This window comes from Anolis carolinensis, unplaced genomic scaffold (assembly GCF_035594765.1).
Source record: "Anolis carolinensis isolate JA03-04 unplaced genomic scaffold, rAnoCar3.1.pri scaffold_8, whole genome shotgun sequence".
NCBI classification, from domain to species: domain Eukaryota; kingdom Metazoa; phylum Chordata; class Lepidosauria; order Squamata; family Dactyloidae; genus Anolis; species Anolis carolinensis.
Genome location: NW_026943819.1, coordinates 1,970,951 through 1,988,232, shown reverse-complemented (window position 1 = coordinate 1,988,232; position 17,282 = coordinate 1,970,951). Strand labels below are relative to the sequence as shown.

Sequence of the window (17,282 nt, the reverse complement as noted above, 5' to 3'; positions counted from 1 at the left end):
TATATATATTTATACATATATAAACACACAACAATATATATACATACACACATATAAATACACACACATATACACAATCATATATATATAAGTATACACAAACACACAAACAAATATAAATACATACACACACATGTATATATACATATACACATACATAAATACACATATACACAATATATCTAGACACAACATACATACACAACCAAATCTATATATCTATATATATATGCATATACCGTATATATCAGCTTAGTGCACATTTTACATATATTTATGCATATACAATATACATTTTCAAATTGCAGTAAAGCTGCTCATCTTACGCATATATATATGCATATATACAGTAGAGTTTCACTTATCCAACATAAACGGGCCGGCAGAACGTTGGATAAGCGAATATGTTGGATAACAAGGAGACATTAAGGAGAAGCCTATTCAACATCAAATTAGGTTATGATTTTACAAATTAAGCACCAAAACATCATGTTATACAACAAATTTGACAGAAAAAGTAATTCAATACGCAGTAATGTTATGTAGTAATTACTATATTTACGAATTTAGCACCAATATATCATGATGTATTGAAAACATTGACTACAAAAATGCGTTGGATAATCCAGAACGTTGGATAAGCAAGTGTTGGATAAGTGAGACTCTACTATATATATATATATATACACACACACACACACACACACACACACAACCAAATCTATATATCTATATCTATATATATGCATATACTGTATATATCAGCTTAGAGCACATTTTACATATATTTATGCATATACAATATACATTTTCAAATTGCAGTAAAGCTGCTCATCTTATGCATACATATATATGCATATATATGTATATATACACACACTTTCAAAGTGCCATGAAGTTGCACATTTTACATTCCCATTGACATATATTTATACCAGTAGATATGTAAGTGCTTTCAAAATGAGATAACACTGCACATTTGTATGCATATATACATAGATATTGTCATAATGTGAGAAAATTGCGCATATTTGTATACACAAACACATTTAAAAGGAAGGAGGGAAAGGAAACTTTGCAAGCGGTGCTTTCCTGTGTTGTTCATGTCTACGTCTTGCATTCATTCCAAGGCCTTCAGATGCAAGGAAGATGCATCTCCAGATGCAAGACGATTGGGGCAAAAATAGGTGGGTTTTTGCAGAGCTTCTGGATGCTGACCTTGCATTTCCTGGACCGAGGGGCTTCCCGGCCAAGTTTCCGCTCATCCGAGGCCGTTTGGACGCTCTCCAGAGCCAGGAGAACACAATAGGAACACATCCAAGCCGATGATTGTTATTGCAGCCCCAGGAATGGAAAATAAGATGGCAGAATCCGCTTTGAAAAGATGCACTTACAAAGTACAAGCACAAAAACCACAATGGCTGCAGGTGCAATTGCTATTAATTCATTCATATACAGTAGAGTCTCACTTATCCAACATAAACAGGCCGGCAGAATGTTGGATAAGCGAAAATGTTGGATAATAAGGAGGAATTAATGAAAAGCCTATTAAATGTCAAATTACATTATGATTTTACAAATTAAGCACCAAAAACATCATGTTTTACAACATATTGACAGAAAAAGCAGCCCAAAACATGGTAATGTTATGTAGTAGTTACTGTATTTATGAATTTAGCAACAAAACATCGCAATATATTGAAAACATTGACTATTATTATTATTATTATTATTATTATTATTATTATTATTTATTTACAGTATTTATATTCCGCCCTTCTCACCCCGAAGGGGACTCAGGGCGGATTACAATGAACACATATATGGCAAACATTCAATGCCAACAGACAAACAACATTCAGTTTTAGACAGACACAGAGGCATTTTTAACATCTTTCCAGCTTCACGATTCCGGCCACAGGAGGAGCTGTTGCTTCACCGTCCAGTAGTGGCTGTTCTTCCTCATTCTTTTCCTCGTGAGCAGTTTTATGGTGTTGTAGATTAGTTAAATTAGCCTCCCACATAAAGCGTACCTAAATTTTCCCTACTTGACAGATGCAACTGTCTTTCGGGGCTGCTAGGTCAACAGCAAGCCAGGGCTATTTTTTTTTTAATGGTCGGAGGCTTAACCCGACCCGGGCTTCGAACTCATGACCTCTCGGTCAGTAGTGATTTATAGCAGCTGGTTACTAGCCAGCTGCGCCACAGCCCGGCCCCAAGAAACATTGGCTACTAACAAATGGACTACAAATAAAGATAGAATTGCATTACATGAACTTACAGTAGCAACATTGTTGGAAATTAAATCCATAAAAAGTTCAATCCTTGCTGCCTAGAGAAACAGCTATGGATTGGAGTGGGAGGCAAATTGCGTTGGATAATCCAGAACGTTGGATAAGTGAATGTTGGATAAGTGAGACTCTACTGTACTGCCTTTTATATATATTCATTAATAGTTGTCGTTTAGTGAGGCATTATAGCACTTTTTGGAAGAGAAGCCGAAACACCTTGTAAAATTATAACTCAAATGGCTGCAATGCCATGGTGGTTAAAGTGGTGTCAAACTGCATTAATTCTAGTGTAGATGCTCTTTAAGACATTGCTGCCTGTTGCGTAACGAAGCACACAACGGCATGAGCAATCCAACCGAACTGCAAATTTATGCTGAATAGGATCTTGGCAGGAAACAAATCATTTCCTCCATGCTGGCTGATTCACAGAGGAACACAGATCATTTGATCCGTTTTGGATTTGTCACCGACGACAAAAAGCGGTCAGATGAACGTCTGAAGTGTCTAACTGCAAAACACTAAGCCTGGATGTCCATCCGGGGCTCTAAAAGTTTTGGGAAGTTACTGCAGATTTGCTCTTAGTGTCCCCGCAGAGCCAAGAAATGATGGACATAATTCGTTCTGGTTGTCTCGCTATTCGCAGAGGAGGGGTTTCTTGGAAGCCGGAGTCTTAATGGCTCCAAAGAGCGAACATTAAAAACCCGGCCCTGGAAGGCTTGTCAGCAGTTTTCGAGGCGGGATCTTGAATTATGAACAGCAGAACTGCAGCTAAAATGCAGGCAAACCCGAAGCAGAGACCCTGTTGCAGCAGCTGACTGGCAAAAAAAGGGAAATGTTCATTAACATTTTGCTGATTTGGGTGTTTCATTAGGTTTTCTCCCCCTTCTCTCCTTTTCCTTTTGATGAAATACTTCATTGCCAGAATCACTGGGTTGCTGTGAGTTTTCCAGCCATGTCTGGCCATGTTCAAGAAGCATTCTCTCCTGACATTTCGCTCGCATCTATGGCAGGCATCCTCGGAGGTTTTGAGGTCTGTTGGAAATTAGACAAGTGGGGTTTATATATACAATAGACTCTCACTTATCCAATATAAATGGGCCGGTAGAATGTTGGATAAGCAAAAATGTTAAATAATAAGGAGGGATTAAGAAAAAAGCCCATTAAACGTCAAATTACATTATGATTTTACAAATTAAGCACCAATACATCATGTTTTACAACAAATTGACAGAAAAAGCAGTTCAATACCCAGTAATGTTATGTAGTACTGTATTTATGAATTTAGCACCAAAACATCACAACATTTACTACAAAAACATTGACTACTATAAGGCTGACTGCGTTGGATAATACAGAATGTTGGATAAGTGAAGGTTGGATAAGTGAGACTCTACTGTATATATATCTGTGGAATGTCCAGGGTGGGAGAAAGAACTCTTGTATGTTTGAGGGAGGTGTGAATGTCGCAATTGGCCAGCTTGATTCCCATTGAATAGCCTGGCAGCTTCAAAGCCTGGCTGCTTCCTGTTCTTGTTGTTGATGATGATGATGCTGTGGATTATATTTCAGAAGAAGGAGGACTCTTTGCCTAAGAAAACCCCATAATATCTATGGGATTGCCATATTTTGGCAACTCGAAGGCACAGGCACAAAGAGAAAAGATTTGCAACACAAACTGGGTGTTTCAGAACCCATTTATTGCCATTTCTTATCGTATCTTATTTCGGCATGCCACGCTAGGACCTCTACCAGCCAAAGGAAATGCTCAGTTGTTGTTTTTTTTTTAACAAAGAGAAGCATCTAAATCTTCAAGAAAAAAAACCCAAAGCTGGAAACATGTCACCCAAAGAGTACTATATCAGAGAGGATTATTCTTGAAGGGACTAACACGTCTCTTTGGAAATTGCTCTGGGTGCCCTGAAAGGCTCAGCTTAAGGCCTTCACTCTCTCTTGATCCTCCAGGTCAGGGGCTGGGGTCTGCTGCTTGCTGAAACCAAACAGGAAGAAACGAGGTGAGGGTCCGAACGCTGTTTCAGTCCCATAGATATCTTCCAGGAACTTAAATGAACATTTTCTGGATTACGCCCATTCAACAAACCAGGCCTGTGACACACGTCCACCCCAAGGAAGGAAGGAAGGAAGGAAGGAAGGAAGGAAGGAAGGAAGGAAGGAAGGAAGGAAGGAAGGATTCAGAATTCATAAAGCCTGGTGCAGTGGCTTGAACCCCAGGCTGCGGCTCTGAACCCACTGGGCGACTTTAGTTAAGTCCCATTCTCTCAGCCTCAGAGGAAGATAAAGGCAAATCCCTTTTGAGTAAATATTGACAAGAAAACTCTGTGAGAGGGTCGCCTGAGTATTGCCCCAAGTCTGAAATGACTCGAAGGCCCATGACAATTCTAATTAATCATTCATTATAGCTTACTCGGAAACTTATGTGTGGTCCCAAGAGGCTGAGCCTATTTAATTTTGGTCCCTGGCTACTGCCAAAGTTGTGCAGGACTGCTATAAATGGTGCCTTTATCTTTCATTCTATTTTATTATATATACATATACACACACATACATATACATATATATACGCACACATAGGAGCCCTGGTGGCGAAGTGCATTAAAGCACTGAGCTGGAGACCGAAAGGTCCCAGGTTCAAACCCTGGAGTGGCGTGAGCAGCCGCTGTTAGCTCCAGCTTCTGCCAACCTAGCAGTTCGAAAACATGCAAATGTGAGTAGATCAATAGGTACTGCTCCAGTGGGAAGGTAACGGCGCTCCATGCAGTCATGCCAATAGCCACATGACCTTGGAGGTGTCTACGGACAACGCCAGCTCTTCGGCTTAGAAATGGAGATGAGCACCAACCCCCAGAATCGGACATGACTGGAATTAATGTCAGGGGAAAACCTTTACCTTTACGTTACATATACACACACACACATATACACACACATATACATATACACACACACACACACACATATATATACATATATACGTATATACACACATACATATATATATAGAGAGAGATATACATACAGTACATACACACACACACACACACACACACACATATACAGTAGAGTCTCACTTATCCAAGCTAAACGGGCCGGCAGAACGTTGGATAAGTGAATATGTTGGATAATAAGGAGGAATTAAAGAAAAGCCTATTACACATCAAATTAGGTTATGATTTTACAAATTCAGCACCAAAACATCATGTTTAACAACCAATTTGACAGAAAAAGTAGTTCAATAAGCAGTAATGCTATGTAGTAATTACTGTATTTACGAATTTAGCACCAAAATATCACGATATATTGAAAACATTGACTACAAAAATGTCTTGGATAATCCAGGACCTTGGATAAGTGAGTGTTGGATAACTGAGACTCTACTGTATATATATATATATATACACACACACACACACAAACACATCTTGCCTTTCCTCCAAAGTGACTTATGATAAGGCTGAGACGGCATAAAATGCAAAACCGGATAATAATAATAATAATAATAATAATAATAATAATAATAATAATAATAATAATATCAAAACAACATTAAATAAGGGATTATCTTTGTATTCGAGACCCAATTGAAACCACAGTCTTGTTTGGTGCTGACCCTCCCATTCAGGGGACACTCTCAAGCCACAGCTGCTTTTTCCAACATGTCAATGCCGCCCATTGACAGTGTCGTCTCAGACCTCCAAGATCTCATGAGAAGGAGGGAAAGGGGGAGGCCATTTCCAAGGGGGGAGAAACAGAACAGGAAGGGGACTGTTCGGTCTTGGCTATATTTAGCCGGAGGGGCAACCAAGGGAGCGTCTACGAGAAAATGCCCAGAAAGGACGGAGAGCCATCTGTCGCATACGTCTGTGATATGTAAAGATTGACATCCAAATAGTTTCCAAACTCAGTTATGAAGATTTTCAGGGATAGCCATGTTAAACTGCAACAGAACTTTGAAGGGTCTTAAAACCCAACAAAAGCTTTTGTGTGTCGTTGTGTCTGCTAAAGTAGATCCCGCAAAGGCTTAAGATCATAGACTTGGAAAAGACCCCAAGGGCCATCTAGTCTAACCCCATTCTGCCAGGAAGGACACCATCAAAGCCCTTGCAACAGATGGCCAGCCTATCACTGAATCATAGGAGCAGACTTGGAAGAGACTCCAAAGGCTATCCAGTCTAACCCCATTCTGCCAGGAAGTACACCATCAAAACCCTTGCAACAGATGGCCTACTGTCATAGAATCATAGGATTATAGACTTGGAAGAGACCCCAAGGGCCATCCACTCCAATCCCATTCCGCCAGGAAGGATATAATCAGAGCCCTCCTGACAGATGACCAGCCTGTCATAGACTCAAAGGATCATAAACTTGGAAGAGACCCCAAGGGTCATCCAGTCTAACACCATTCCGCCAGGAAGGACATAATCAAAGCCCTCCCAACTGATAGCCAGCCTGTCATAGACTCAAAGGATCATAGACTATGAAGAGACTCCAAGGGCCATCCAGACTAAAGTTATTGTGCCAGGAGGGACACTATCAAAACCCTCCCAACAGATGGTCTGCCTGTCATAGAATCCTAGGAACACAGACTTCGATGAGACCCCGAGAGGCATCCAGTCCAACTCCCCCCTGCCCTGCAGGAAAAGCACAATCAAAGCCCTATGGAAAGATGGCCAGCCTCTGCTTAAAAGCCTCCAAAGGAAGAACCTCCAGTGGGCTCCGAGGAGACAGTGTGGCCCCTTCTACACTGCCATATAATCCAGATGATCAAAGCAGATAATTCACATTATTTGCTTTGAACTGGATTATGAGTCGACACTGCTATAAATTCCAGTTCAAAGCAGATAATCTGGATTCTATATGGCAGTATATAAAAGAATCCCAGACTTATTTTAAAAAGGGAGGGCTTAACTATCGCAACAAGTTGGTCCAAAGTGTGCGTTTTCGCGCAAGACCTAGTGACATTATCTGAGATCAATGCAGTACTTGACTACATTAAAGGGAAGGAAACTGCTGAGTCAAGGAGGGTGAGGTGCCAAGGCTGCTTTCCCAGAAAACTAGTCTGGCTTTCAAAGCCATCCAATCTTATTCTCGTTGCCCTCTTGCTTCGTTTCAATTAGGCCGATTGCAGTGATGCTTGCAAATAGAATGCGTGAACACCGAGTCAAGCTTAAGGCTTTTGAACAACATAACTTCATGTCGACTTCATTTTGCATTTCTAACTATTCATTTGGAGCCTTAGAAGAATCCGAACTGTTACTGAGTGCCTTCAAATACTTTCTGACTTACACAAACGGAAATTCGTTCAAAAAAGCCCCTTCGGTTCTGTTACCTTTCCTGCATTTTGGTCGGCCTGTTCAGATGCGCCTCCTTCTGCAAAATAAGCAGATTTTTTTTTAAAATCTCTGAAGCCACCCACTCTTTCCTCTCGCTTTCTCCCAAAAATGGACCATTCACACCTGCTACTCATCGGCTTTTTATAAACAGCACGCATGGCGATCTCCTTTAAATAGAGCTTTAAATCCATGCCTTCGTCAAAGTTTTCCACAGACCGGAATAGCCGAGACTCACTTGAGGGTAGAGCGCTCCGCTTTGCGTACGCACACATCCCATTGTGGCTACCCACAAAGCCAAACTAAGCATTAGCGGAGTCTGCAAGCGCATAAACCAGTTAGTCTCTGGATTCCTTTGCGCCCAGGCTAATGCGGCCATCTCTGCGACTACAGTTTCTTCCGTTGCGTTGTGTATGCTCTCGCCTCCCTCGGCGGAGCTCAAAGAAAGTACGAGAGAACAAATTAATCCTCCGTCTCACCGTCAACCTTTCTTCCCGTTGCTTTCTCAGCAAGGCAATAATCTCCTCCCTCTTCTTTGCCTAAAAAACACAATGCAACACGTTTACGATACTGAAACGAACAGAAACGAATCTGTGGACTCCTTTCACAGTAGTTTCAATCAGCTGAAGGGATGTAAGCCATTCCTGCCAATAGGATTTATTTCTCTTAACATCGCCTTTGTGACTTTGGATAATTTTATGTGTGTTTTTAGACTCTGTTTATTTAATATGTATTTTATAGAAAGATATTTTAATATGTATCTTTTATAGAACTGTGTTCTATATGCAATCAGGACAGTAAATTATGAACAACACTCAGAAAACAGGGGAATTCCAGACAGACAACCATCAGGGCCAGCTAACACTGCCCAACAAAGGATTCCTCCCAGGCAGAAAGCAACCAGGCTTTGAAGCTGCAAGGCTATTCAATACTAATCAAGGTGGCCAATGGCAACATTCACACTTGCCTTATTGTGTCAATAATCATCATCATCATCATCATCATAATAATCATCATCATCATCAGGGCCAGCGAACACCTCCCAACAATGGATTCCTCCAGGCAGGAAGCAGCCAGGCTTTGAAGCTGCAAGGCTTTTCAGTGCTAATCAAGATGGCCAATGGCAACATTCACAAGAGTGCTTTCTCACACCCTGGACATTATTTTACAGATATATAAACCCCACTTGCCTAGTTTCCAACAGACCTCACAACTCTGAGGATGCCTGCCATAGATGGGGGGCGAAACATCAGGAGAGAATGCTTCTGGAACATGGCCACACAGCCCGGAAAACTCACAGCAACCTAACTAAATTCTTTTCTCTATGGGCTGTAACACCAATAAACACCACTTGAACCATTTGCATTGTGTATATATATACAGTAGAGTCTCACTTAGCCAACATAAACAGGCCGGCAGAACATTGGAAAAGCGAATACATTGGATAACAAGGAAAGATTAAGGAGAAGGCTATTAAACATCAAATTAGGTTATGATTTTACAAATTAAACACCAAAACATCATGTTATACAACAAATTTGACAGAAAAAGTAGTTCAATATGCAGTATTTACAAATTTAGCACCAAAATATCACGATGTATTGAAAACATTGACTACAAAAATGCATTGGATAATCCAGAACGTTGGATAAGCGAATGTTGGATAAGTGAGACTCTACTGTATATGTATATGTATGTATGCATAGTACAGTACATATTAATTCCAGGTATAAAGGTGATATGGAACAATTAAACCGAAATGTACACGGGAGAATTGCTTCTACTGAGAAGGAGGTGAACTGATCAATATCTTCTATAACTCTATAGAATAATTTCCCAGGCAAAACTAACTAGCAACCTATGATGCCCAAAGCTGACCAGTCTCAATGCCACGGAGTTATTTCATAAAATAATATAATAATAATAGGAGAACAGACTCGTTTCTCCCACTCATCCCATTTCCAACGGGCTGCTAAGGGATGAAATCCATTATACAGTTATTAATTGCAATAAGTAGGAATGCCAGCGAGCAAAAAGAAAAGAAAAGAAACCCGTCTGCAAACCTCAGCACTTTTCATCCCCTTTGGCTGCCTTCCCGGGATTAATACAGAAAGTGTTTTATGTTAAAGGGAAGGGGGGTGAAATACTAAAAATTGCTGCAACGCTCTCTAGTTAAGAGGCAGGATACTCTAACATTAACTAGAGACTCTGTGGTTCGTTTAACTAGAGAATGGCTTGTCTTCGTCTTCGCAGTCTTGGCACATTGATGCCAAATATGCTGAGAGCATTTCAGGGGTTAATGAAGCAATATGGTCTTTCTTCACAAAAATAAAACACAGTTGATTTCCTGGTTAATCCCATAACTGATGTGCTCCCAACCAGTAAAAAAACAAAAACAAGGATGGGCCCCAAATGGGGCGGAAATGTCTCTAAAAGGCATCTAGAGGCAAAAGAGGATTTTTATGCAAAATTTTAATTTGATGGAAATGCCCTCTATATACTCTAGGAGCTTTGGGAACATATGGAACCTCTCTACTTCTCTCACAATCTATCTATCTATCTATCTATCTATCTATAATAATAATAATAATAATAATAATAATAATAATAATAATAATAATAAAACTTTATTTATACCCCGCCACCATCTCCCCAATGGGGACTCGGGGCGGCTTACATGGGGCCATGCCCAGGACAATACAATATAACCATATCATAATGCAATTAAATAATACAATACATAAAATAAACAGTACAACATAAGATCAAAACAGCAGTATAACAAGGGCGGGCCGCATGAACACTACAGTTAAAAAACTAGATTAAAAATTAAAAACTCTGGGTGAGAAAGGGATCAGAATAAAAACCTCGAGGGACAGGGACGTCAGATAGTGAACCAGTCTAGAGGATAAATATTGGGGGGAGTAGCAAAGAACATTTACTCTCCGAAAGCGCACCGGAAGAGCCATGTTTTTAAATCTTTCCTGAAGGCTAAAAGGGTGGGGGCTTGCCTGATTTCAATGGGCAGCGAGTTCCACAAGCGGGGGGCCACAGCAGAAAAGGCCCTCTCCCTTGTTCCTACAAGGCGGGCCTGAGATATAGGTAGTGGCAACAGGAGGGCCTCCCCTGATGATCGGAGAGATCTGGCAGGTTTATGGTAGGAGATACGGTCACGAAGGTAGGCGGGTCCCAAACCGTTTAGGGCTTTATAAATGATGGTCCGCACCTTGAATTGGGACCGGAAGATGAACGGCAGCCAGTGGAGCTCCTTAAACAGGGGAGTAGATCTCTCCCTGTAACTCGCCCCCGTTATTAGTCTGGTGGCCGAGCGTTGGACCAATTGTAACTTCCGGGCCGTCTTCAAGGGAAGCCCCACATAGAGTGCATTACAGTAGTCCAGTCTAGAGGTAACTAAGGCATGGGCCATCTATCTATCTATCTATCTATCTATCTATCTATCTATCTATCTATCTATCTATCTATCCAGCTCTATCACTAGCTCTCTTTCTATCACCATCTATCTATCCCTATCACTCTCTTTCACTATCACTAGCTGCCGCAAGTCCTTTTGGAGAGAGGGCAAGATATAAATAAAAGTTGTTATTATTATGCAATGCTTTTGACACAAAATAAATAAATAAATTATTGGGTTGCTGTGTTTTTTCCAGGCTGTCTGGCCATATTCCCGAAGCATTCTCTCCTGACGTTTCACCTACATCTATTGCAGGCATCCTCGGAGTTTGTGAGATCTGTTGGAAACCAGGCAAGTTGGGTTTATATATCTGTGGAATAGTGTCCAGGGTGGGAGAATGTTGCAATTGGCCACCTTGATTAGCATTGAAAAGCCTTGCAGCTTCAAAGCCTGGCTACTTCCTGCCTGGAGGAATCCACTGTTGGGAGGTGTTTGCTGGCCCGGATTATTATTATTATTATTGACATAAAGACAGAGTATGACACAGCAAATGAGATTATATTATTATTATTTTATTATGTCGCAGCAAACAAGATAGATATGCTGGATTTTGTATCACAAAATCACAAATCGAACACTTCCCAGTGTCTAGGACTGTGTGATGTATTTTCGGATGATGCGCCCAGATCCCAGCAGGGTGGCCTTTTGCAGTTGACAGATCGTAATTTTGTCAATTTCTATTGTTTCCAAATGCCGGCTGAGTTCTTTTGGCACGGCACCCAATGTGCCGATATTATTATTATTATTATTATTATTATTATTATTATTATTATTATTATTATTATTATTGTTATTTTCCATCATTCTCTCTATTTATTTCTATTAGTCTCTCAGTCTATCTATCTATCTATCTATCTATCTATCTATCTATCTATCTACCTCCGCTGTGTACCACATGGGGACTTTCATCTTAAAGGAGTCCCAGTTGAAAATAAATAAAAAGAAGTTCATTCATCTTTAAGGTGCCACAAGAACCACTATTATTCTCATACAGTCTTATCCGTAATTAGGAATCGCTTGTTGCTAGGTGGTGTTGGGCTTCCTTGGCAGAACATATTTCTGGCCCCAAAACGCCGCCTGAGGAATAGGGCGGTGGTCGAAAACACTGATTTATACACACGACGCAGCCGGGAGGGATCAAAAGAAGACTTTTTTCCCTTCCAAAGCCCTCCTGCAATACGAGGCCGTGCCTTTCTTTTTAATTTTATGCCTTCGACTCCGGCCACTTGGAAGTCTTCCTCTCCCCCGCAGATTTATAATACCATTCAATTATCTCAATTCCGTTTCTGGAAGAGATAATCAGCTAAAAAGCCTTTGGGAGAAAGCAGGCTCTGTTTCATGACTCCAGACACTCCCTTGCAAACATTCTTCACAATGGATAAGTAAAGGGATGCATACGCTGATACACAAATTCAGACTGAAGCCCTTTCTGGGTGTCACAAATGTCAGCATATTGGTAGTTATTTCATATATTTTGATTGTATTTTTAAGCTATGAAGACAAATAAGCACTAAGGAAGATTTCTTGACTCACATATTATGATAATTTGACTTGTCTAAGAGGCTTCATTTGTATCTGATGCTCTGCCTCGGGCAGCAAAATGGCTTGGGCCAGATTCCCACGAACAAGGAAACCAATCTCACCTTCTTCAGGTACTGCTCTTTCATGGCGTTCTTCTCAGCTTGGATTGCTCCCAGTTTTCTCTCTTCATCTCTTCCTAAATCAAACAAGAATTAGGGGGAAATGCTCAATCAATGATATCAAGATAAATGAAGTTGTTTATCAATGCCAGGCAAAAAACAGCACAGAAAGAGACTAAGAAACAGAAGAAACAGAACTCCGGGGGTTGGTGCTCATCTCCATTTCTAAGCCGAAGAGCCGGCGTTGTCCATAGACACCTCCAAGGTTGTGTGGTCACTTGGCATGACTGCATGGAGTGCCATTACCTTCCCCTATTTTTTTTAATTTTTATATATGATTTTAAATATACATAAAAAGTGGGGGAACAATGAAATAAAGTGAAGAACAGATTGATTGAAGAATGTAGAGAGATAGTAAGCGGGAAAAAGAAAACAAAAGAAATGTCCCAAATCAACAAAGTTTTCCTTCCAGATCTTCTGCACAGTTTTGAACGTTTACCAGCAAACGTCCAAATACCTCTTTGGGCCTAGGGTGATTTCTGAACATATTTTACAAAAGTTTGACTTTTTCTTTTGATAAATATACTCTCAATTTGGACCAATTTGTCTTTTGTCTTGGAGCACTGTTCTGTGATATTATTTGTGATAGTAAAGCCATGTTTTTAATGTCTAATAATCTCAAAATCCATTTTTCTGTTGAGGGAATTTCTTGTGTCTTCCACAATTTTGCTAGACATATCCTAGCGGCCGTTACCATATATGTGAACAGCTTTTCCGTGTTAAGATCCATCTGAAAATCAGTAATTCCTATTGATCTACTCACATTTGCATGTTTTCGAACTGCTGGGTTGGCAGAAGCTGGGGCTAACAGCGGGAGCTCACTCCACTCCCCGGATTCGAACCGCCAACCTTTCAGTCAGCAAGTTCAACAGCTCAGCGGTTTAACCCGCTGCGCCACCCATATGTATGTAAAGGAAGGCATTAAAAACGTGACCTGCCAATGCCATCCGCTGTAGCATCTTAGGACTTTATTGCCTTCTTCGACTGCCAGGTTTGTATGGCAGCACTGACTGCGCCGTTTGGCACCAAACCAACAAGGAAACCCTTCGTCAGGGAAACGTGAGGCCTCCGTGATTCGCTTCCCAATCAATTCCGTGCTAAAATATTGGCACACATTCAAAACTGCATCTTGCTAAAGCAAAGCCGGATGCTTACTGCTGATGGAGGGCCGGGCAGAATTGTCATGTTTGCCTAAAAACACCAAAAAAATGAGAGATCAGTGAACTGAAATGCCTAGAGGATTATTACCTTTTTGCAAAGGCATCACTCAATTTATTTATTTGTTTATTTACTACGTTTATATCCCGCCCTTCTCACTCCAAAGGGGACTCAGGGCAGTTTACAAATTATATGTATGTATATACAATAAATTATACAGTATTATTAGCATTGCACAATATTAGCATTATATATTACTACGGTATATTGTACTATACCACTATACTGTAATATTATTAGTAATACAGTAGAGTCTCACTTATCCAACATAAACGGGCTGGCTTAACATGGGTTAAGCGAAAATCTTGGATAATAAGGAGGGTTTAAGGAAAAGCCTATTAAACATCAAATTATGTTATGATTTTACGAATTAAGCACCAAAACATCATGTTGTACAACAAATTGTCAGAAAAGGCAGTTCAATACACAGTAATGTTATGTAGTAATTACTGTATTTACGAATTTAGCACCAAAACATTGCAACACTTACTACAAAAACATTGACTACTAAAAGGCAGACTGCGTTGGATAATATAGAACCTTGGATAAATGAAGCTTGGATAATTTATTTATTTTATTTATTTAATACGTTTATATCCCACCCTTCTCACCCCGAAGGGGACTCAGAGCGGCTTACAAATTAAATTTACATACAATATTATATTATTAGTATAGCACAATACTGGCAATAATTTACCATATTGTACTATATCTATATATTGTAATATTATTAATAATATTACATGTAATATATAATATATAATTAATATTATTATATTCTATTATTAGTATTATATTGTATTACAAAATAATAATATTAATATTATATGCATATACAATACATTACATTATTATATATTTTTGTAAATTATATTGTATATATGTATATATGCATGTGTGTATGCATATACAGTAGAGTCTCACTTATCCAAGCCTCTGGATAATCCAAGCCATTTTTGTAGTCAATGTTTTCAATATATCATGATATTTTGGTGCTAAATTCGTAAATACAGTAATTACAGCATAACATTACTGCGTATTGAACTACTTTTTCTGTCAAATTTGTTGTATAACATGATGCTTTGGTGCTTAATTTGTAAAATCATAAACTAATTGATGTTTAATAGGCTTTTCCTTATTCCCTCCTTATTATCCAAGATATTCGCTTATCCAAGCTTCTGCCGGCCCGTTTAGCTTGGATAAGTGAGACTCTACTGTATATAAGTAAAGGTAAAGGTTTTCCCTGACGTTAAGTCCAGTCATGTCTGACTGGGGGTTGGTGCTCATCTCCATTTCTAAGCCCAAGAGCCGGAGTTGTCCGTAGATACCTCCAAGGTCATGTGGCCATAGGCATGACTGCATGGAACGCTATTACCTTCCCGCCAGAGCGGTACCTATTGATCTACTCACATTTGCATGTTTTCGAACTGCTAGGTTGGCAGAAGCTGGAGCTAACAGCAGGCAGTCACTCCGCTCCCAGGATTTGAACCTGCGACCTTTTGGTCTGCAAGTTCAGCAGCTCAGCGCTTTAACACACTTCGCCACCAGGGTTCCATACATGTATATATGTGAGACTCTATTGTATTACATGTTATATATATATATAAATATATATATGTTATATATATATATATATATATATATATATATATATATATATATATATATCTCTTCGTGTCAGGAGCAACCGGCGTTGCTTCTGGAGTGAGAGAATTGGCCGTCTGCAAGGACGTTGCCCAGGGGACTCCCAGATGTTTTGAAGTTTTACCATCCTTGTGGGAGGCTTCTCTCATGTTCCCGCGTGGGATTCGAACCTGGCAGCCTTCAGGTCAGCAACCCAACCTTCAAGTCACAAGGCTTTTATCCCCTAGGCCACCAGAGGCTCCTATGTAATATATAATATATAATTAATATTATTATATTGTGTTATAATTAGTATTATATTGTATTACATTACAATATTATTACCAACCTTCCCTTTTCAACATAGTATTTGTTCGGAAGGCTCTTTACAAAAATTTATAATTTAGGCCCTATCATGAGCTCTTATTGGGTTTGGCTGTTGGGATGTTAGGGATTGTGGGAGTTGGAGTCCAAAACACCTGGAGGGCCCAAATTTGCCCAGGCCTGCCCTAGTTGCCTGACCAAACTACAACTCCCAGGATGCCATAGAGAAGTTGAAGGAGCCTCAAAAGATACCCAAGCGAGAGCTGTAGAGTTTCCCCTTTGGGGACCACAACTCCCAGAATCTCCAGATACAAATCCTAGAATTTGGGGACTACAACTCCCAGAATCTCCAGATACAAATCCCAGAACTACCGCCGTTTGAGGGCCTCCTGGACCCGGTGCCGGACCCGGGTGCCGGCCCGGCGTCGCTGTGGAGGGATCCCCGCCGGGGCGCCAGGCAGGACTCGAGGTGGGGCTGGAGGGTCACCGAATCCCAGAAGGTCTTGGCCAGGGCCACGTCCTGCTCGCTGGAGCCCGCGAAGACCAAGGCCGACTCGGACGGGGCTTCACGCGAGGAGGCGGGCGGCCGAGGCGCCTCCGCGCTAGGCCGCGTCTCCATGGCAACCGAGAGACGCAGGAAGGAAGAGGAAAGAAAGAAGGCCAAGGCGCCACTCAAACCCTCCCCACAGATGGCCGGCCGGCCTCATGGCTCACTACCATGAATGATATCGTGTAGTTTGGGGAATGGAAACCACAGCCCCCAGGATCCCACAGCGTTGAGTTCCAAGTGTTGTTAAGTAAAGCTAAATAACAAACGCAGCAAGGCCCAAACAGACCAATTCAGCCATAGCAAAACACTTCATGAACCAACCTGGATGCAGAATATTATTGGAGAAGACAGAAATGCTCTACTACTCTGGCAGCTGTCGTTTCAGGCTACACAGAGAAGCCATTGAAATCCACCAGCGCATGGACAATAAATATGGGCGAAATGTCAGGAGAGAATGCTTCTGGAACATGGCCATGGGAATACTCACAGCAACCCAGTGATTCCGGTCATGAGAGAAGACAGAAATGCTGGACTACTCTGACAACCGTCGTTTCAGGCTACACAGAGAAGCCATTGAAATCCACCAGCACATGGACAATAAATATAGGCGAAATGTCAGGAGAGAATGCTTCTGGAACATGGCCATGGGAATACTCACAGCAACCCAGTGATTCCGGCCATGAAAGCCTTCGATGACACGTGGACAATATCAACAGAAAGGAGGAAACCATGAAAATGAACACAATATGGCTCCCAGTA

The 17,282-nt window shown here is 40.7% G+C and overlaps 1 protein-coding gene across 3 annotated transcripts in view; it reads right to left on the bottom strand.

Annotated features, from left to right (window-relative positions):
- The window catches only part of layn (layilin), a 40,343-nt gene extending 23,894 nt beyond the window's left edge, over positions 1 to 16,449 (bottom strand). For all 3 annotated transcript variants that reach the window (XR_010000366.1, XR_010000365.1, XM_062960788.1), the window contains exons 1-3: positions 16,346 to 16,449; positions 13,964 to 13,999; positions 1,219 to 4,278 (exon numbers count right to left, since the gene is read on the bottom strand). Coding sequence is in view for 1 of the 3 variants with exons in the window: in XM_062960788.1 (XP_062816858.1) it covers positions 1,219 to 1,317 (99 nt within the window). In the remaining 2 variants the exon portion in view is untranslated. The remainder of the gene's footprint in view (positions 1 to 1,218; positions 4,279 to 13,963; positions 14,000 to 16,345) is intronic.
- Positions 16,450 to 17,282: the final 833 nt, after the last annotated feature.